The 22,216-nt window shown below is 45.6% G+C and overlaps 1 protein-coding gene across 2 annotated transcripts in view; it reads right to left on the reverse strand.

The window, feature by feature from the left end:
• The window catches only part of fastkd3 (FAST kinase domains 3), a 24,906-nt gene extending 11,421 nt beyond the window's left edge, over positions 1–13,485 (reverse strand). The window contains exons 1-3 of one of the 2 annotated variants that reach the window (XM_068004664.1): positions 13,183–13,485; positions 8,552–10,024; positions 1,783–1,868 (exon numbers count right to left, since the gene is read on the reverse strand). In XM_068004664.1, coding sequence (XP_067860765.1) covers positions 1,783–1,868; positions 8,552–9,995 — 1,530 coding nt within the window. In that variant the 5' untranslated portion in view covers positions 9,996–10,024; positions 13,183–13,485. Of the gene's footprint in view, positions 1–1,782; positions 1,869–8,551; positions 10,025–13,045; positions 13,154–13,182 lie in introns of those variants that run through there. The other variant, XM_068004672.1, reaches the window with a different exon arrangement.
• Between the last annotated feature and the right edge of the window lie 8,731 nt (positions 13,486–22,216).

Here is a 22,216-nt window from a genome sequence, read left to right on the forward strand (position 1 = left end):
GGCACTTCCCTGACCTCAGTCATCACCTCCGTACTGCCACTGGTAAACAGTCCAATGATCCTCTTCATCCATCTAATATACTGAATTATTGTCCTCTATATTTTCTGCTGTATTTCACTTATGTTCCTTCTTCTCCTCTCTGATTAGCTTCTTGTCATTCCTTTGTTTGATTTTGTAGCTCTCCCTATTCTGCTCTATCTGCATTTCTCTACCTAATATCTTCCATAACTTCCTATTTTATCCATGTTGGTTTTACTTTCCTATTTTATCCTCAACTCATTTCTGGGATAAACTGCCTCTGCAATATAGAAGAAAAATCTCCTTAAAGCGCTTCCATTTTTTCCTCCCCATCCTTCCCTTCAAATAGTTCTTCCAATTTTATTCCCTTCACACATTATTTCATCTCTTCAAAGTCTGTTCTCCTGAAATACAACTTAATCTTTTCTGTTCTCATTTCAACCTTAAAATTAACAACTTTATGATCATTAGACCTCAATGTCCCCTTACTTCAACTTGGCCGATTATTCCCTCTTCGTTAGGAGTAAATCTAATACTGCCTCCTCCTTGTGGGTTCCCTCACCTTCTGTCCAAGAAATGATTTGAGAAGTACTTTAATAAACTCCCTCACACATGCAGATTGTCCCCATTATAAGTTCCATTCTATGATAGTGAGATTAAAATCCCCCACCATTACAACTGAGGCCTTAGCATTAATCTTTTTATGACCTCCCGCAGCAGTGTACCCACTTCCATCTCATTTTGTGGTAACTTGTAACATTTTCCACTTCTTAGATGCACCCAAATAGTCTATGCAACTCCCCAATTTATTCCCCTCTGCAATATATGAACCTTCCCTGATAAGCAGTGCTATCCACCCCCTTTATTTTTCTTTCTGAAGTACACATAGCTCTGCAGAATGTTCCTCAATCATCCTCTTCTTTAAGCCAGATTTCATTAGCTCCCATGATAACTATTAGCACTCTTTTTACAATGACTTCTAACTGACCATTTTTTTTCTCATGGTCCTGGCATTCATGGAAAAACACATCTTATATCATTCCTCATCTTTCTTACTAGATTCACATGACTCCTTCCTAATAATTAGTACATACTATTATTCCTTCCCCCCTGCTTCCTTAGTTTAAACTTTTCCCAACCATTTTATTCATCTTAGCAACCAAGATAATGTTTTAAATTTTTCTTACTTTTCCTTTCTGTCTCTTTTTTCTCTCTCTCTTAATCCAATTTTTTTCCCCTCTCTTTATTTCTCTTTGACTCTAATTCCTCATATTCCTCCTTGGTCGTTCCTGTTTCTTTCTCCATCCTTAAATTTTATTGGTTAAGGAGATAGACTGTTGGTCCCCTCGTTCACCAAGGTCCCAGATGCCCCATTGACCTCTCCATGCCTTATCAACTCGCATTTCCAGCAATTTGAGGTGCAAAGATTTTTGAGCTGAAGGGTAAGGGAAAAAAAAAATCCAACTCATGCGAGATGCCCCGTTCCAGCAAATTCTGGCCCAATGTCACTCTTCAATTCAAGTGAAGACCATCCCTTCCTCCAGAAGTGGTCTGAGTGGGCCAAAAATTTAAACTCTTCAGAATGTATGACTTTAAAATGGAGACTGAATTATGTCTGCATGTCCTGGTCCAATTAATCCTCTCTCTCTAACCCTGCTTCACCTGAAGACTACACTTGGTCTTGATTCCCCATTTGCAATAAATAAGAAAAATAATCTGTTTTGCAATGAGCCAAGACGAATAGTCAAAAAATATCTTACATACCTCATAAATTCGGCACTCCAGTTTCATAGTCATGAACAGCTGGGTCAGCTGGGCAAGGGCAAACTTGTCTAAACCAGTTCCTTGTGCTATTAGAATATACAAACAAAAATACTAAAATTAAAATCACCTATAGCAATTGAAGAATTAGCTTTCATCATCAGTACTGCTTTATAAAACCAAAGAGCCTTACAGACAATTACCAGTTTGAAACCAAGCTAGCTAATCTGAGGGGAAGGGGCCAACTTTCAAAGTTTCCTGTTTCCTATTGGACATGTGTATTTGTATGCATTGCCTGTGAAAGGACTTCAGGTGAAAACAGAATCTGACCTGTTGGTAATGCCCCCCAAGTTTTGGTTCACACATGAAGAATAGACACTTAGCGAGATTCCGGAGGGCTGTTTGTGCCTGTGAGGCTGTACCCCAGTATGAGTCAGGCCTCAGGGAGGGTGGGGGGGGGGGGGGGGAGGAAATAAAGTAGTATTTTGAATTGGAAGGCTTGTCACACCAATCCTGCTGTTACAGAAGTATGCTGGTTGATGCTTGAGACCAGGTCCTTGCCTTTTACAGGGCCACAGAGACATTGGATCACTGCAGCAATATAGACATTGAGGTGACAGATGGAAGCACAGATTGGAGAGAGGGAGGGATAAATTGGGGAGGGAGTGAGATTGGGAAGAGGCAGAGAAGGATATTAGGACGGAAAGAAATGTGAGGGCCACATATACACACAATGAGGGAGGCACGGAGACAGAAGCTGGCAGGACAAAGAGACATGTTCGGGGACAGAGAGAGAGTGAGATGGGAGGGTCGGGGGACACAGAGAGAGATTGGGAATTAGAGAGAGAGAGATAGAGAGATTGGGCAGACAGAGACATGAGAGGCACTGAGAGAGAGAGTTTACAGTGACACAAACAGCAAACATCAGGTGAGCAGAGGACTCACCCTGAGCAATGCCGTGGGAGATCTACTAGTTATGTGTTAAAAATGCTGAGTGGGTTGAAACATTCTATTTCATAATACATTAAAAACTCCTACGTCAGGCTCTGTATGGAACAATTATTTTAAACGTGTAGGTGGTGCTGTGATTGGCATTAATTGTGTTAAATGCCTGTCACGGTAACGTTAGGTGCATGGCCCTTTACTGGTACATCCCCACCACTTATAGCGGGCATGTCCGTGTAAGCAGGAAATTCACATATATCACCCATGAAACTGCTCAATGAAATTCTTCCTCCGAGTAGGTCGATGGAGACCTACTACATTCATATTCAGATCCACAACATTTTAAAATTGCAACTGTTTCAGAATTTGATTAGCTGCTTCAAATGTTGTATCCTGCAGAGTTTAATGGGAAACAAAGTTTATATTTGTAACAAAGTACAGTACTGTATATAGTGCACGGATGAAATCTGGCCCCCACAGAGGGAATCTTCATCCTCCATCTCTCCACTGTTCTGTCACCTGTTAAAGCAACATGTTACAGACAGAGCTAAGCGATTCCACAACCAATGAATCAGATCAAAGCTCTGCAGTCCTGCCACATCCAGTCATGAACGGTGGTGGACAATTAAACAACTAACGGGAGAAGGAGGCTCTGTAAACATCCCCATCCTCAATGATGGCGGAGTCTAGCACGTGAGTGCAAAAGACAAGGCTGAAGCGTTTGCAACCATCTTCAGCCAGAAGTGCCAAGTAGATTATCCATCTCGGCCTCCTCCTGATATCCTCACCATCACAGAAGCCAGTCTTCAGCCAATTCGATTCACTCCACGTGATATCAAGAAACGGCTGATTGCACTGGATACAGTAAAGGCTATGGGCCCCGACAACATCCCAGCTGTGGTGCTGAAGACTTGTGCTCCAGAACTAGCTGCGCCTCTAGCCAAGCTGTTCCAGTACAGCTACAACACTGGCACATCTACCCGACAATGTGGAAAATTGCCCAGGTATGTCCTGTCGACAAAAAGCAGGACAAATCCAATCCGGCCAATTACCGCCCCATCAGTCTACTCTCAATCATCAGCGAAGTGATGGAAGGTGTCATCGACAGTGCTATCAAGCGGCACTTACTCACCAATAACCTGCTCACCGATGCTCAGTTTGGGTTCCACCAGGACCACTCGGCTCCAGACCTCATTACAGCCTTGGTCCAAACATGGACAAAAGAGCTGAATTCCAGAGGTGAGGTGAGAGTGACTGCCCTTGACATCAAGGCAGCATTTGACCGAGTGTGGAACCAAGGAGCCCTAGTAAAATTGAAGTCAATGGGAATTAGGGGGAAAACTCTCCAGTGGCTGGAGTCATACCTAGCACAAAGGAAGATGGTAGTGGTTGTTGGAGGCCAATCATCTCAGCCCCAGGACATTGCTGCAGGAGTTCCTCAAGGCAGTGTCCTAGGCCCAACCATCTTCAGCTGCTTCATCAATGACCTTCCCTCCATCATAAGGTCAGAAATGGGGATGTTCGCTGATGACTGCACAGTGTTCAGTTCCATTCGCAACCACTCAGATAATGAAGCAGTGCATGCCCCCATGCAGCAAGACCTGGACAACATCCAGGCTTGGGCTGATAAGTGGCAAGTAACATTCGCGCCAGACAAGTGCCAGGCAATGACCATCTCCAACAAGAGAGAGTCTAACCACCTCCCCTTGACATTCAATGGCTTTACCATCGCCGAATCCCCCACCATCAACATCCTGGGGGTCACCATTGACCAGAAACTTAACTGGACCAGCCATATAAATACTGTGGCTACAAGAGCAGGTCAGAGGCTGGGTATTCTGCAGCAAGTGACTCACCTCCTGACTCCCCAAAGCCTTTCCACCATCTACAAGGCACAAGTCAGGAGTGTGATGGAATACTCTCCACTTGCCTGGATGAGTGCAGCTCCAACAACACTCAAGAAGCTCGACACCATCCAAGATAAAGCAGCCCGCTTGATTGGCACCCCATCCACCACCCTAAACATTCACTCCCTTCACCACCGGCACACAGTGGCTGCAGTGTGTACCATCCACAGGATGCACTGCAGCAACTCGCCAAGGCTTCTTTGACAGCACCTCCCAAACCCTCGACCTAGAAGGACAAGAGCAGCAGGCACATGGGAACAACACCACCTGCATGTTCCCCTCCAAGTCACACACCATCCCGACTTGGAAATATATCGCCGTTCCTTCATCGTTGCTGGGTCAAAATCCTGGAACTCCCTTCCTAACAGCACTGTGGGAGAACCTTCAATACAGGATAAGCGGAGACAGTGTAAGTGGTGGCAACCGTACTGTGTTTTGACCATGAGACTCAGTGTGCTGTTCCAGTACAAATACATTGGGTGGCAGTGCATGAATGTGTGAGCAGTTCTCACAGGATCATAATCTGTGGATGAAAGGTAAACTGCAGCGGTTCAAGAAGGCAGCTCACCACCACCTTCTCAAGAGCAATTAGGGATGGGCAATAAATGCCAGCCTTGCCAGCGACGCCCACATCCCATGAACAAATAAAAAAAATGGGTTTGTGTCAAACAGTTCCAGTCTCTAAATAGGATTGAGTTTAGCTGTTAGATGAACCAGAGTTGCTCTGGCAGATTTATATTCAATGTTGAATCGAATGAGTGTTCAGTCCAGCCATTCTTTATGGGAATTTGTAGTCACTTTAAATTGGCTACTGCACAGCTTACAAAAGAATGCTGGACACAAAGTGGTCTGCAATGAACAAGCAATTTATCAATTAAGGGATTGTTTGATCTAACTGCACAGGGCTAAAGTACGCAGTAGGCTGGTCACTTTCACCTCTGGTCTTTTATCTTTGTAAGCAGCAATCACAGTGGGGGCGATGGGGTACTGAAGATGGTGGGGCTGACTGAGAGGATTTAATGACAGGTAATCACACTTTAATGAGGTGCGAACAGCTGCTTGACCTGCCCGAAATAGTCGGCACTCTTAATGTGGTTTAAGCAACGCCTACGGTGATGGCAAATGCTTAGCGCCATTTGCCCGATATAAGCAGCTGTCCAGGATAAGCAGAGACAGTGTAAGTGGTGGCAACCGTACTGTGTTTTGACCATAAGACTCAGTGCGCTGTTCCAGTACAAATACATTGGGTGGCAGTGCATGAATGTGTGAGCAGTTCTCACAGGATCATAATCTGTGGATGAAAGGTAAACATTTTGAACTGAAAAATATGAGCAAAAAATCCTAAAAGTATCTTATATTTAAAAATCAAACGTAAAACTCTCTTTTGACTGAAACTAATTTGCGCTCTCGCTCCAAGAGAGGATCAGCCCGCAGGACTCCCCTTCCAAGCTCGACTCCCCACTCAAATTCCAGCTTGGTCCCTCCCCGAGAATATTCAACGACCTCCCCACAGCTAAGAGAGAAGTATAACCCCACAAATTCCAGAACTTCTTCCATGCCCTGGCTGCTGTAGCTTTCAGAAAACCAATGAATTCTTATTGTGCTCTCCCCCACTCCCCCCACCATTTCTTTTTGCTGACTGGACCTTTTTCCCTCTTGACATCCCAATTTCTCGACACACAGCACTCCACTCCACTTCATACTTTGAACCCTTGCAATGGCTGCGCCTGCCAAACCCGGAGCAGTGCAATTCACCCATGCCAGACAATCTGAAATGATTGATGTTCCTGTGAGATTGAACCAATTGCCCTGCCCCCTACCTCCACCTTGTGAAGCAATAGGAACGGAACTTTGCCTTCCAAAAATATTCAACAATTTCACCACTCTTCACTGAAAAGCTAGATCTGAATCCTGGAATACATAACCCCCCTCCCTTGAATACAGGAACACTTAAAACCCCCTCTTCAATAAACAGTAATATCAGACCCCCCCTCCAAAACAGCAACGTCGATCCTCCCTCCAGTAGTAATAATGGAACCCCCACCTACATAGAACAGTAATATTGCGACACCCCTCCCCACTGAGCATCATTAACAGAACATCCAGGGCAGGGTGGCGGCATAGTATCTTGGAGGCTCAAAACATAATGCCATGGAATGGAGGAACACAAGTTTAATGTCTTCCACTCTGCTTAATCTCTGATCTCTCACAAATTGCTGCGGGGCACGGATTAAAAAAAAGATAGGGAGTTATCAAAGGAAGCTAGTGTGATCAACTCAAGAACAGCACTGATAAGTGCTGGTTACCGACACTATCAGTTTGTGACCTTGGCAGAACTGGATTCAGGGGTAAAAGGGAGGAAGAACAGAGTTCCTATTTTCCTCCCCTCCTTCGCCGCAGGCATTGACTACTTGCTGGTGTCCTCGTGCCAAAATGGCCATTATTCATATGAATGCCCAGGGAACCTCAGCGGGTTATTGAATAACGGGGAGTTCACAGTCAACCCAAATGCTAGTCTTATCTGACATCAACATACGCACATTCCAGCAGCACTTGCTGGACAGGGATCAGGAGCACAAACCCTGCTCAGTTTTTCCCTCCCCAACCTACGCATGCTGAGGCCAACTGCAGCACCTGAACTGAGATAAGCTAACTCAACACAGACCGAGGATTGAACCATGGGGCCTCATTGGTCTACAAGGCTTAGCAATTCACTGAACAAAGTCACTGAGCTATCACCATGTAATGGCATATTTCTCTTGCTGTTTTAATCCCACTCAGAAAGACTCAATTAGTTCCTTTTCCACATCTCCCCTCTATGCCTTTAAGAGCTTCAACCCACCCTGGTCATGTTACAAATTGGTTGTTCCCATTGTAAAGCATTTAGTCTTCACTGCATACCACCACCAGTCCTGGTGTGTAGTACTTAATAAACTGATAATATTGCATGCCTGCTTTGGGAACAGATAGAAAATTGGAAATAAAAATATTTTAAAATGCCACCTATAGTTTTGATGTTTATGACATCACCTGAACCCTACAATTAGATAATGCCATATAATCACTCACAAGCATCTATTGTTCTCTATGAATTCACTTTTTCCTGACTTAAAAAATGACTAATTTTCATCAATCTACTTGTAACCACTGTAATAAAGTATCGATATTTCAAACAAAAAGCTTAGTTAACCTCCATTTCTGTCTCCTTTTCCTCAAGAAAGGAGCACTGTGCCTCCACAAACCACACTGTTGTGTTTACCTGCTTGATGGTGTAGTCAGTCTGGAACTCTAATCAGTGATCAACAAAGTTTGCACAGTACCAAAATGATTATAAAACATTTTCCTCAAAATCCTAATTCCTCACACTGCACAAGTTGAAATTACTCTCTTTCTTCTTTCAAAATGAGCTAGCAAATGCATTTCAATAAGGGGGGGGGGGGGAAAGAGAGAAAGAAGAGATTAATTTGGCCAAATAAGGACCAATAGAATGATTAGATTAGGGTGGACTTGAAGAAAGTGGAGTCAAACATTAGGAGGAAACTGAACCACAGCATTCAATAGGACGACTTTTAGTCAATGGAAAATTACACTATATCAGCTTCAAAATTCATAGCAGCAAACATTTTTGTTGCTATTATATCCAAATAGGATTATAAATAGAAATAATTTAGTTATGCATTTGAACCAACTGAATATAATCTCAGTGTTGGAACCAATTTGAATGTGATTCAACACCGAACAAAATTCTAAATATCGCAGCCCAAAAATCCAACAATTAGATTGTCACTTTAAATTTTAAAATCTTTGAATCAAGTTACTATTTTGCAATGAAACAAAATGATTAAAGGAGCACTTTGCTTCCACTTCAGAAGATTGGCATATATGATTGATAACCAGTACAATTAAACAGGTCAGCTCACCTTCCAACTGTTGCAGAAAGTAGGGACTAAAGATTTTGGCTACAAAATTCACAGGAAAACGTTCTATTAATATGCACGAATGAAGGAGGTTCAGTAGGGTATGTGGCTGAAATTGTGAAAATCGTTCCCTTAATAAGTTTTCAATCTTTCGAAAGAGCTGACCTACATTTGGAGGCAGATAATTTAGCTTGCCAAAGGGCATAATTTGTAAGGCAATTTCTTTAGTTGTAAAATTGTCTGAATTGTAAACAAAACTCTCAGCAACTGCATCAAATATGGGTGGTGACAGGATCCGCCGCTGGCTACAATAATGCATCACTTTGCTGAGTGCTTCTGGCTGCATAACAAAGGCTTTTTTTGGGACATTTCGCTCCAGAGCATCAGTGAAAAACCTGTCACTGTGTCCAAAGTACATTAGAGCATTCAGTACTGGTACGAGCTCCTGGTCTGAGAAATGAGGAACATGTCTCACTGAATGTTTACACAGATTAATCACCAAAGGGATTGCTTGGGTTTGCTTGAGGACAACCATTGCATTAAGTATGTCACTTTTGGCTTTAGGACCCAGCCTGGAAGCTAAATGAAGGGTGTGGGTATTCATTTTGTTCAGTAGTTGCTGGTAATCTCCTCCTTTTCCCACTCCAGCCTCCAACAAGTTATAAACCATTACTAGCTCTTCAGATGTCCAGTCATCCATTTTCTGTCCTTGAATTTGCTTCATTATTTGCTTAAGCATTCCACATCCTGAGTCCTCCAAATCTAGCAAGGCCTTGCCCAGCAAACACAAGTCTTTAATGAACATCTGTCCTTTGTTGAGCCGCTCCTGACTTTCCGACAGTAGCCGCACCATGAGAGTGCTCTGTGGGTCCACATACAATTGCACGCACGCATACAATGCAGTCACCAGCCCTGCATTGCTCAGCCTCGGAGACTCGTGCTCAAATTGGAAGCACAATGCCTTGAACGCCTCATTCTTCAGCAGTACTGCAGGATCCCTCAGCCCATTCCCATCCTTTTCAACCTGTGATATTCTAAGCAAGGCAGCAGCTGCCATCGTGTCTGTAATGGACACTGAAGAGTTCAGCAGTTTAAAGATCTGTTTGGCAGTTTTACAGTTGTTCAAACGTTTCAAAAAATTCTGTTCATTAGAGGATGTGTGCTGCTTGCCGTCCAACTTAAAGCTGTCCCCAGCGTCCCCATGGAGGCACACTGTACCGGAGCTGCAGCAAGGCTGGTCTCTGACCACACTGTGGTATCCTCTATGAGGGACCCATTGGTGCCATGCCTTTCCAGGTCCTCTTGACAAAATCTGGCTATATCGTTGATACAGAATTTTGTTAAGGTTTTTGCAGGGGTACAATTGCCGCTTCACAATTTGTAAAAAGTTGCATGTTTGTAACTCAGATGAAATAAAATGAAACACTCTTAGAAGATTTAATGCCATTGCAGCTTCAGGAATTTTATTTCAGTCACCTGTTACAAAAAGAAAAAATAAGTGTAGGTCAGGAATAGCCACAAATCCCTGATATTATATTGTATTAATAATTTTAAGAAAATTAAAAAATTGATAAATTGCACTCAGCATTTACAATAAAATGTGAAAGTGTGTGTTTTTTTGTTTAGCCCTACACCCCAAAACCCTATCTCCACCCAAAGCAGGAACCTCACCAGCCCTCACCCCTCCTGCCCCCCCCCCCAAAAACAGCAACCCTCACCCCTCCTGCCCCCCCCCCGAAAAAACAGCAACCCTCACCCCTCCTGCCCCCCCCCAAAAAACAGCAACCCTCACCCCTCCTGCCCCCCCCCAAAAAAACAGCAACCCTCACCCCTCCTGCCCCCCCCAAAAAACAGCAACACTCACCCCTCCTGCCCCCCCCCAAAAACAGCAACCCTCACCCTTCAACCCCCAAAAACAGCAACCCTCACCCCTCCTGCCCCCCCAAAAACAGCAACCCTCACCCCTCCTGCCCCCCCAAAAACAGCAACCCTCACCCTTCAACCCCCAAAAACAGCAACCCTCACCCCTCCTGCCCCCCCAAAAACAGCAACCCTCACCCCTCCTGCCCCCCCAAAAACAGCAACCCTCACCCCTCCTGCCCCCCCCCCAAAAACAGCAACCCTCACCCCTCCTGCCCCCCCAAAAACAGCAACCCTCACCCCTCCTGCCCCCCCAAAAACAGCAACCCTCACCCCTCCTGCCCCCCCAAAAACAGCAACCCTCACCCTTCCTGCCCCCCCAAAACAGCAACCCTCACCCCTCCTGCCCCCCCAAAAACAGCAACCCTCACCCCTCCTGCCCCCCCAAAAACAGCAACCTTCACCCCTCCTGCCCCCCCAAAAACAGCAACCCTCACCCCTCCTGCCCCCCCAAAAACAGCAACCCTCACCCCTCCTGCCCCCCCAAAAACAGCAACCCTCACCCCTCCTGCCCCCACAAAAACAGCAACCCTCACCCCTCCTGCCCCCTCAAAAACAGCAACCCTCACCCCTCCTGCCCCCCCAAAAACAGCAACCCTCACCCCTCCTGCCCCCCCCCCACAAAAACAGCAACCCTCACCCCTCCTGCCCCCCCCCCACAAAAACAGCAACCCTCACCCCTCCTGCCCCCCCAAAAACAGCAACCCTCACCCCTCCTGCCCCCCCAAAAACAGCAACCCTCACCCCTCCTGCCCCCCCAAAAACAGCAACCCTCACCCCTCCTGCCCCCCCCACAAAAACAGCAACCCTCACCCCTCCTGCCCCCCCCACAAAAACAGCAACCCTCACCCCTCCTGCCCCCCCAAAAGCAGCAACCATCACCCCTCTTGCCCCCCCCAAAAACAGCAACCCTCACCCCTCCTGCCCCCTCAAAAACAGCAACCCTCACCCCTCCTGCCCCCCCCCCAAAAACAGCAACCCTCACCCCTCCTGCCCCCCCCAAAAGCAGCAACCCTCACCCCTCCTGCCCCCCCAAAAGCAGCAACCCTCACCCCTCCTGCCCCCCCAAAAACAGCAACCCTCACCACTCCTGCCCCCCCAAAAACAGCAACCCTCACCACTCCTGCCCCCCCAAAAACAGCAACCTTCACCCCTCCTGCCCCCCACAAAAAACAGCAACCCTCACCCCTCCTGCCCCCCCAAAAACAGCAACCCTCACCCCTCCTGCCCCCCCAAAAGCAGCAACCCTCACCCCTCCTGCCCCCCCCAAAAACAGCAACCCTCACCCCTCCTGCCCCCCCAAAAGCAACCCTCACCCCTCCTGCCCCCCCCAAAAACAGCAACCCTCACCCCTCCTGCCCCCTCAAAAACAGCAACCCTCACCCCTCCTGCCCCCCCCCAAAAACAGCAACCCTCACCCCTCCTGCCCCCCCAAAAGCAGCAACCCTCACCCCTCCTGCCCCCCCCCCAAAAACAGCAACCCTCACCCCTCCTGCCCCCCCCCAAAAACAGCAACCCTCACCCCTCCTGCCCCCCCCAAAAACAGCAACCCTCACCCCTCCTGCCCCCCCAAAAGCAGCAACCCTCACCCCTCCTGCCCCCCCACAAAAAACAGCAACCCTCACCCCTCCTGCCCCCCACAAAAACAGCAACCCTCACCCCTCCTGCCTCCCACAAAAACAGCAACCCTCACCCCTCCTGCCTCCCACAAAAACAGCAACCCTCACCCCCTCCTGCCCCCTCAAAAACAGCAACCCTCACCCCTCCTGCCCCCCCCCAAAAACAGCAACCCTCACCCCTCCTGCCCCCCCAAAAGCAGCAACCCTCACCCCTCCTGCCCCCCCCCCCAAAAACAGCAACCCTCACCCCTCCTGCCCCCCCCCCCAAAAACAGCAACCCTCACCCCTCCTGCCCCCCCCAAAAACAGCAACCCTCACCCCTCCTGCCCCCCCAAAAGCAGCAACCCTCACCCCTCCTGCCCCCCCACAAAAAACAGCAACCCTCACCCCTCCTGCCCCCCACAAAAAACAGCAACCCTCACCCCTCCTGCCTCCCACAAAAACAGCAACCCTCACCCCTCCTGCCTCCCACAAAAACAGCAACCCTCACCCCTCCTGCCCCCCCAAAAACAGCAACCCTCACCCCTCCTGCCCCCCCACAAAAACAGCAACCCTCACCCCTCCTGCCCCCCACAAAAACAGCAACCCTCACCCCTCCTGCCCCCCCCCAAAAACAGCAACCCTCACCCCTCCTGCCCCCCACAAAAAACAGCAACCCTCACCCCTCCTGCCCCCCACAAAAACAGCAACCCTCACCCCTCCTGCCCCCCACAAAAACAGCAACCCTCACCCCTCCTGCCCCCCACAAAAACAGCAACCCTCACCCCTCCTGCCCCCCACAAAAAACAGCAACCCTCACCCCTCCTGCCCCCCACAAAAACAGCAACCCTCACCCCTCCTGCCCCCCCCCCCCCAGAAAAAAACGAACCCGTGCCCCCCCCCCCAAAATAAGTGGAACAGGACCCTTCAAAGGCGGGAATTACAGAGCGGGGGGAGGGGTCACCGGCTTGTTATTGACCTTCGCCGAACACAACCTCCTCCAGAGAGCGGGCAGTGACGCCCGGACACTGCGCCACCAGCCTCCCCGGATCGGATCGGATCAGCCCCGGACTACACTCCCCCGGGTCCTTGCGGCTTCTTCCCTCCATTTCTTACCGCATCACCCTCATGGAGTCACCGACGGGCCGACCGACCGGCCGACTGAGCGCTTTCGCGTTGTTTGAGCCGCTGGAGTGAGAGGGCCTCGGTTACCGGCACCAACCTCATCCTCAATCATCGGCTGGGCTGGCCTGAGATTCGCTCCTTTATCACAACTTATTGCAGGTCCCCTTAACACATCAATATTTGGATTGAAAAAAATCCTGTGTAACCCATGTCCGATAAGTCAAAGCGTCATGAATTTTTTATATAACAAAAGCAAGATAGTGAAAATCTGAACTAGAAACAGAAAATGCTGGGAGTTCTCAGCAAGTCAGGCAGCGTCTGTGGAGAAAGAAACAGAAATCTTTCAAGGTCTTCGACCTGAAACGTTAACTCTGTTTCTTTCTCCACAGATGCTGCCTGACTTGCTGAGCTTCTCCAGCATTTTCTGTTTTTATTATGTATTTTTGTAAGTTTTGTGTTACTATATAACTAGTCAATCTCCTGCAGCGTTGCACACAATGAATCAAGTCAGGTCTTCAGGTGAAAGGGAAGTTAGAGGACAGGGAATAAATGAACCAGAGTGACAGGGCTCTGTACTTGCTTAAAAACGGTTAAATCTTTACTTCCAGTTCTGATGAAAGGTCATCTACCTGAAACATTAACTTTGTTTCTCTCTCCACAGATGCTGCCTGACCTGCTGAGTATTTCCAGCATTTTCTGGTTTTATTTCAGATTTCCAGCATCCGCAGTATTTTGCTTTTGATATGATGGGCCGAATGGTCTCCTCCTGTGACGTACCTATGATAATACTATAGTACTACGCCAAAAGTAATTCAGTCTCCACTTTAAGGTTATACATTCTTGTCCTTGTAGTTGTATAATGCTTTGATTTTATGTTACTGTTTGTAGCTAAATAGCAAAACTTAGAGCAATCTGGGAAGTAGAGTTAGTTGGAAGATAGGAGTTTGTTTGCAGTTCAGGCTGAAAATCCAGGAGATGCAAAAAATGAGGCAATATAGCACCCTGGCAGGGGGTGTAATTGCTATGTGACAAGTTTACATATGCAGTTTCATTTAAATGGTTCACAATGTTTATACTCCCCACCACAGCCATGTAATCTCCTGGGAGGCGAAAAAGCAGATTAAAAAACCCAGGCCAATTAGAGAAAATTAAATCTGGAAAATTCTGACTCCCTTAGGTGATCGAAACTAGTCTAGGAGACCATGCGTGACATTTACCATCACCAGCAAAACTGGCGCAGCTTGCAAACTATTTAAAATTATGAAGCAGCTTTATCCCCCTTACGTTTCTGCCAATTTGCCTTTTTGCTTTCTGACGGCAATGATTCCTTGCTGGGTACAGTTCCACAACGGTTAGGTACCCTCCATCACCTCACCGAAGTGGCCACTTTTCATGTGAGAACCATAGACGTGAGTGTCTTAGGCTATTCGACTAAAGAGACCAACATAGTCCAGCCTGATCCTGTCCTTACTCAATATCTACGTACATTTCCAGTAGTGGTCACTGGGTAGAGATTCAGAGCAGTAACACAGACTGATTTTTCCCTTCCCAAACCCAGGAGAGCTGAGGCCAATTACTGTGCTCCTGCCAGTGCCCTGGGAGCTGTGCTTATTTTTAAATCAAAATACATCACATTTTGAAACCAATATGAGTAATTGATACTTCCAATTATCATTCACCGGATCCATTTTTAGCGACAATAAAGAATGATTTTGTGTGAAAGAGCAAAAAGAAAGACGATAAAATAAATGCTTATAAATAGGGGAAAGTAGAATAGTAAAGAGAAATGTTAGCATGTAATAAATACAAGGACCTGTACCACTGCATGATTCTTGTGTAAATAGGTTTCTTCTGAAGGCGCTGGGGGTGATTTTTTTAAAATAATCAATTTACAGGGCTCGTCCCAAGGAAGCCAATCACTGAAAATAATTGTGTATATTTCATAGAATAGAATCATAGAATGGTTACAGCACTGGAGACCATTCGGCCCATCAAGCCCGTGCCAGCTCTTTGTAAGAGCAATCAAGTTAGTCCCATTCGCCTGCTCTTTCCCTGTAGTCCTGCAAATTTTTTCCCTTCAAGTATTTATCCAATTGCTTTTTGAAAGCCACGATTGAATCTGCTTCCACCACCCTTTCAGGCAGCGCATTCCAGATCATAACTACTCGCTCCGTAAAGAAGTTTTTCCTCATGTCGCCTTTGGTTCTTTTGCCAATCACCTCTGGTTCTCGGCCCTTCTGCCAATGGGAACGCTTTCTATTTATTCACTTTATTTAAACCCTTCATGATTTTGAACACTACTATCAAATCTCCTCTTAACCTTCTCTGTTCTAAGGAGAACAACCAGTTTCTCCAGTCTATCCACGTAACTGAAGTCCCTCATCCCTGGAATCGTTCTAGTAAATCTTTTCTCCACTCTCTCTAAGGCCGTCACATCCTTCCTAAAGTGTGGTGCTCAGAATTGGACACAATATTGCAGCTGTGGCCGAACCAGTGTTTTATAAATGTTCAACATAACTTCCTTGCTTTTATACTCGATGCCTCTATTTATAAATCCCAGGGTCTCATATGCTTTTTAACCGCTTTCTCAATCTTCCCTGCCACCTTCAAAGATTTGTGCACATATACCCCAGGCCTCTCTGTTCCTGCACCCACTTTAGAATTGTACCATTTAGTTTATATTGCCTCTCCTCGTTCTTCCAGCCAAAATGTATCAGTTTGCACTTCTCTGTGTTAAATTTCATCTGCCATGTGTCCGCCCATTCCACCAGCCTGCCTATCTTCTCTTTAAGTCTGTTACTATCCCCTACACTGTTTACTACACTTTCAAGTTTTGTGTCATCTGCAAATTTTGAAATTTTGCCCTGTGTACCCAAGTCCAAGCCATTAATATATAATCAAAAAAAGCAGTGGTCTTAGTACCAACCCCTGGAGAACACCACTGTGTACCTTCCTCAAGTCCGAAAAACAACCATTCACCACTACTCTCTGTTTCCTGTCACTTAGCTAATTTCGTAGCCATGCTGCCACTACCCCTTTTATTGCATGGCCTTCAATTTTGCTGACAAGCCTATTATGTGGCTTGTCAGGAAAATTATTATTTCTATTCAAAATTATTGCAACACCGATCCATTTAGCAACAGACATGAAACACACAACAATGGACAACAAATAAATCTTTGCTACTCTTCTGTATTTCAAAATGGCTGGTGCAAGAGCAGGATAATTGATTGGATATCCTTTCCACTGTGAGCCGGCAGTTTGTGGTGTCGATGGTAGCCATGATGTGGAGATGCCGGTGATGGACTGGGGTTGACCCCAGTCCATCACCGGCATCTCCACATCAAGGATAATTGATGGTTTGTTTGCAGCATTTGGAACTAAAGCTTTTCCGAGTTCAGTAAAGACTTATCCAACAAGCATAATAATTACTGCCCTGTAATTTTGACATCAACCATATTATAAATGTGTTACAGCAACTCACACATAATGAAACAGGAAAAAGTGTTTTTTACACAATTTCTAACAATTGTAGAACATTTTTAACTTTTTGATCTTTCCAACTCATAACATGCTGTAGTAACTTCACCCTACATTGTTCAAAATATAACTGTTCTCAGACAGGTTGGAATTCATTCCATCCAAACCAGACATTTTTTATGTAACACAAAGATCCAAAAGGGTACAAGATATTTGAAAAACAAAGAGACAAACGTCCCAATTAAATGTAGAAAATAATAGAAATACTTTTGTAGATGCTAACTGGTAGAGTAAATATATAAACTACAGCTTTGTTCTGAGTGAGGCATCCTGATGTAAAGCAGTTTTTCATTTTATTGATTCACAGACAAGTTTCTCTTGAAAAACTCAAGAGTTTTTGCTTTCATTATACTACCTGCTATTGATCATACTTTGAGTGAAGGACTTCCTGACATCTATCCTAACTGTGTGAATTTTTTATGTCATCTGGAAAACAGGAAATGTAGTAGACATTCTATATAAGAAATTCACCATGATCAGGGTTAATTGTTTGATCTAGGATATGCTAACTCAAGCACCACAGAGAATAGAGATGCAGGTTGCAGTACATAACTGGGGCTCAGATTTTCAGACGTTCCCATTTTTGGGTATGTGGGGGGCACCAGGTGCATTTCTTGCACCTGAATAATGAGACCTGAGGCTCCCCAAATATTGGGACTCGAGCCTCATTTCACTGGAGCCGGCAGGCGATTTGAGCCCACTGGCGAAGAGGAATGGAAGAAGCGGGTCCGGGGGTCGTGTCCGGGATCAGGGTTGGGGATCGCGGGGGAGTGGGGGGGGGGGGTTTGGAGATCTGGGGGCCGGTGATCAGAGGGAGAGCAGGGGTTGGGACTGAGAGCGGATGAGATCGGGGGTCTGGGCCGGTAGTGGCGATGATTGTGGGTGGGGTGGGGGGGAACGCCGGCGATTGGTTCCTTTAATATGGGGGTCGGGAGGAACACTCCTGAAGGCTCAAAATATGGCGGGCGGCACATTTGCAGCTAGAAATGTGGACATGCCTCCTACCCGCCATATTGGAACCTTAGTTGTTCTGCTAGCACCCAAAAAACAGGTGCTGAGCAGGCCAATTTCTACGTCAGGGTCTGTTTACGTAAACTGTTGTCAAACCATTTAAATGAAGAAAAACCCAAACTGTTCCACTTTGGGCGCAATCGGGAAATCGTGCCTAAAATGTGCTTGAAATTGCACTGGTTAGGTTACAGTTCAAGTTTCTGCTGAAATTCATTTGCATAATCACAAATATAAAATCTTCCATTTCTTTTTATTTTCTTTCCATTGAAAAGTATTAATTCACGTATTTAAGAGTGATAACCTGATGCAGTTTTATTAATAGTGTTGAAAAAGGATTTATCAGCAAAAATAAGCATTTTTAATAAGGGTGTCCAGTCCTCCACCGTGAATAACCTGATTTAAAAATCACTGAAAATGACAAAAAAAACAACTGAGCTATTCAGTAGTTTCATTGGTGAACACTAGTCAGTTTCTTAGTAAGTTAAATGTATTTTGATATGAAAAAACTTTTAAACGTGCCTGCTAGTGCTTGTGCACCTAAGAAAATGAGCACAATTTGAAGAGCCTTCCAGAACCTGCAGAATCGCTCAAATTTGACTGGGACGGGAGGGTTGGCCAGTTTTGTGGGCGGGGCCTGATCCGGACGAACTGAATCTTGAACCAGCGTAAAAGATCATAGAAAACACGAACGTAAGTGGTTTTGGGCGTATCTCACTTACATTTAAAATTCCCCGATCTTTTGCCCTGGTTCAGCCAATTCTGCCTGGATTACACTGATATTAATGGTGTAAACGAGCAGAAACTCTACCCCGAGATGTTTTAGGGAGTTATTATTTCCTTGATGTTGCTTGTGTTCTGTGGCTGCACTGAAGCCCAGTGCCTGATCAAGAGCCAGGAGAAGATTGAAAACTATTATCTGACCAAACATGATCACAATACAGTTTGTGTTTTCCGTGGACTTTTGTTATCTTTGAAGTCAATCTAGTTGATTAATACACTCTGGACAGTTCATTCTAGAAAATGACTGCTCTAACCTACCTTTCTTTCAAAATGGTTGTGATGCTTTTGAACATTTACTGTCTAGGGTCACACATGAAGAATGACCACTTAGATGAGCAACTGGAAGTCTGTTAGCAGCTATAGAACTCTACCTTAATATCAATTACTGTCTTCAGGAAAGGAGTGTAGAAAATTGAAGGGAAAGGTAAACAAAGAGTGCAGTTGTAAACAATTTTACAACACCAAGTTATAGTCCAGCAATTTTATTTTAAATTCACAAGCTTTCGGAGACTTCCTCCTTCCTCAGGTAAAACATTTACCTGAGGAAGGAGGAAGTCTCCGAAAGCTTGTGAATTTAAAATAAAATTGCTGGACTATAACTTGGTGTTGTAAAATTGTTTACAATTGTCAACCCCAGTCCATCACCGGCATCTCCACATCATGACTACCAAAGAGTGCAGTGTACTTGAAAGGCCAGAATAATCAACTACTAGAGTTTAAATCACAAAGCATGAATGTGGTTTTCTCCAGTTTTATGAAGAGGGGAATTTTAAAAATAAATTCTAACCAAAAGTTCCTGGTTCTCTGGTCTGCTATGATAAGTAAAACCACGTCACACATTCATGTGCTCAGCTGATAAAATATATATCTGAAAGCACAAACATTTTTAAAGAATATCGTGTTCCATTTCTCACTCTACTAGATCATAATTTAGTGTTTACATTAATCTAGTAAATGCCTTGTACGATACAATATACAGTTTACTCCTTTTAATTCAAAGTTAATTAATTTAAATTATCTGTTAATTCATTTTTTTCCAGGCATTAAATGATAAATGATGTTTTAATTGAATTGCTTAATTTAAATGACTGGATTTGAATTTTTTTAATGCAAAAATGACTTTGAAATAATGATGTGGAGATGCCGGTGATGGACTGGGGTTGACAATTGTAAACAATTTTACAACACCAAGTTATAGTCCAACAAATTTATTTTAAATTCCACAAGCTTTCGGAGGCTTCCTCCTTCCTCAGGTGAACGGTGTGGAAATGAAATTTTCGAATCCTTCGCATTTGAAAATCACAGAACAGTGCCTGGTGATTACTGCCCGTTGCCAAGGCAATCACAGTGAGCAGACAGAAAGGTGTCACCTAAAAGGCCACCGAATATACAAACCCCCCAAAAAAAAGAGAGAGAGAGAAGGAAGACAGTCAATGACCCGTTATATTAAAAACAGATAACATTTGTTCGCTGGTGGGGTTACGTGTAGTGTGACATGAACCCAAGATCCCGGTTGAGGCCGTCCTCATGGGTGCGGAACTTGGCTATCAATTTCTGTTCGACGATTTTGCGTTGTCGTGTGTCTCGAAGGCTGCCTTGGAGTATGCTTACCCGAAGGTCGGTGGCTGAATGTCCATGACTGCTGAAGTGTTCCCCGACAGGGAGAGAACCCTCCTGTTTGGCGATTGTTGCGCGGTGTCCGTTCATCCGTTGTCGCAGCGTCTGCATGGTCTCGCCAATGTACCATGCTCTGGGGCATCCTTTCCTGCAACGTATGAGGTAGACAACGTTGGCCGAGTCACAGGAGTATGAACCGTGCACCTGGTGGGTAGTGTCCTCTTGTGTGATGGTGGTATCTGTGTCGATGATCTGGCATGTCTTGCAGAGGTTACCGTGACAGGGTTGTGTGGTGTCGTGGACGCTGTTCTCCTGAAAGCTGGGTAATTTGCTGCGAACGATAGTCTGTTTGAGGTTGGGTGGCTGTTTAAAGGCGAGTAGTAGAGGTGTGGGGATGGCCATAGCGAGGTGTTCGTCATCATTGATGACATGTTGAAGGCTGCGGAGAACATGGTGTAGTTTCTCCGCTCCGGGGAAGTACTGGACGATGAAGGGTACTCTGTTGGTTGCGTCCCGTGTTAGTCTTCTGAGGAGGTCTACGCGATTTTTCGCTGTGGCCCGTCGGATCGATGAGTCGAGCATCATATCCCGTTCTTACTAGGGCGTCTTTCAGCGTCTGTAGGTGTCCATCGCGTTCCTCCTCGTCTGAGCAGACCCTGTGTATTCGCAGGGCCTGTCCATAGGGGATGGCCTCTTTGACGTGGTTAGGGTGGAAGCTGGAAAAGTGGAGCATCGTGAGGTTGTCCGTGGGCTTGCGGTAGAGTGAGGTGCCCGTCTTTGATGGAGATTCGTGTGTCCAAGAAAGAAACTGATTCTGAGGAGTAGTCCATGGTGAGCTTGATGGTGGGATGGAACTTGTTGATGTTATCGTGTAGTCTCTTTAGTGATTCCTCACCGTGGGTCCATAGAAAGAAAATGTCGTCGATGTATCTGGTGTATAGTGTTGGTTGGAGGTCCTGTGCAGTGAAGACGTCCTGCTCGAACTTGTGCATGAAAATGTTGGCGTATTGAGGTGCGAATTTGGTCCCCATGGCTGTTCCGTGTGTTTGGGTAAAGAACTGGTTATTGAAGGTGAAGACATTGTGATCCAGGATGAAGCGGATGAGTTGTAGGATGGGTCTGGAGATTGGCTGTTGTTGGTGTTGAGTATTGATGCTGTCGCAGCGATGCCGTCATCGTGGGGGATACTGGTGTAGAGTGCCAAGACGTCCATCGTGGTGAGAAGTGTTCCTGGTTCAACAGGTCCGTGGGTACTGAGTTTTTGTAGAAAGTCTGTAGTGTCGCGACAGAAGCTGGGGGTTCCCTGCACGATGGGTTTCAGGATGCCCTCGATGTATCCAGATAGGTTCTCACACAGGGTTCCGTTGCCTGATACGATAGGACGTCCGGGTGTGTTGGCTTTGTGTATCTTTGGGAGGCAGTAGAAGTCTCCCACGCAGGGAATACGTGGGATGAGAGTGCGTAGGATGTTTTGAAGGTCTGGATCAAAGGTCTTGATCAGTTTGTTGAGCTGATGGGTGTGTTCTTTGGTTGGGTCTGTGGGTAACCGTCTGTAGTGTTCCTGGTTGTCCAGTTGTCGGTATGCTTCTTTGCAATAGTCCGTTCTGTTTCTGTGCTGTAGTTTCGATGTAAATAAAAAAGATCATTTGGCCCATTCAGTGTGCTCCTTCCACAACCACAAACCACATACAATCCACCCAATCGTAGACTCTACCTCAGCTATTTAATCTCCTTAAGGGAGACAATACACAAATATTCCCTAATTGCCAGATGTTATCAAGCAAAATTCATCCAGCTTCACACCTTACATTTCATATTTAACCCTGGCTGTACCATCCACAGACAATATTCACACTCACCCCCACATCAGCAAAATAGGAACCATTGTGCTCTATGGAGTATTTTATTATCTAAGTCTACACCTATCTTTACACTAGTTATTTATTTATTTTTTGAAGAACTTGGATCAACTCAGCCTCAAGTGTTTTGATGCTGAGAGGCTGGAGAGTATAGAAGGATCGGCCATTAAGACTGAGGTGAGGAGGAATTTCTTCATTCAGAGGGTGGTGAATCTTTG

Source organism: Heptranchias perlo, chromosome 2 (assembly GCF_035084215.1).
Source record: "Heptranchias perlo isolate sHepPer1 chromosome 2, sHepPer1.hap1, whole genome shotgun sequence".
Lineage (NCBI taxonomy): Eukaryota > Metazoa > Chordata > Chondrichthyes > Hexanchiformes > Hexanchidae > Heptranchias > Heptranchias perlo.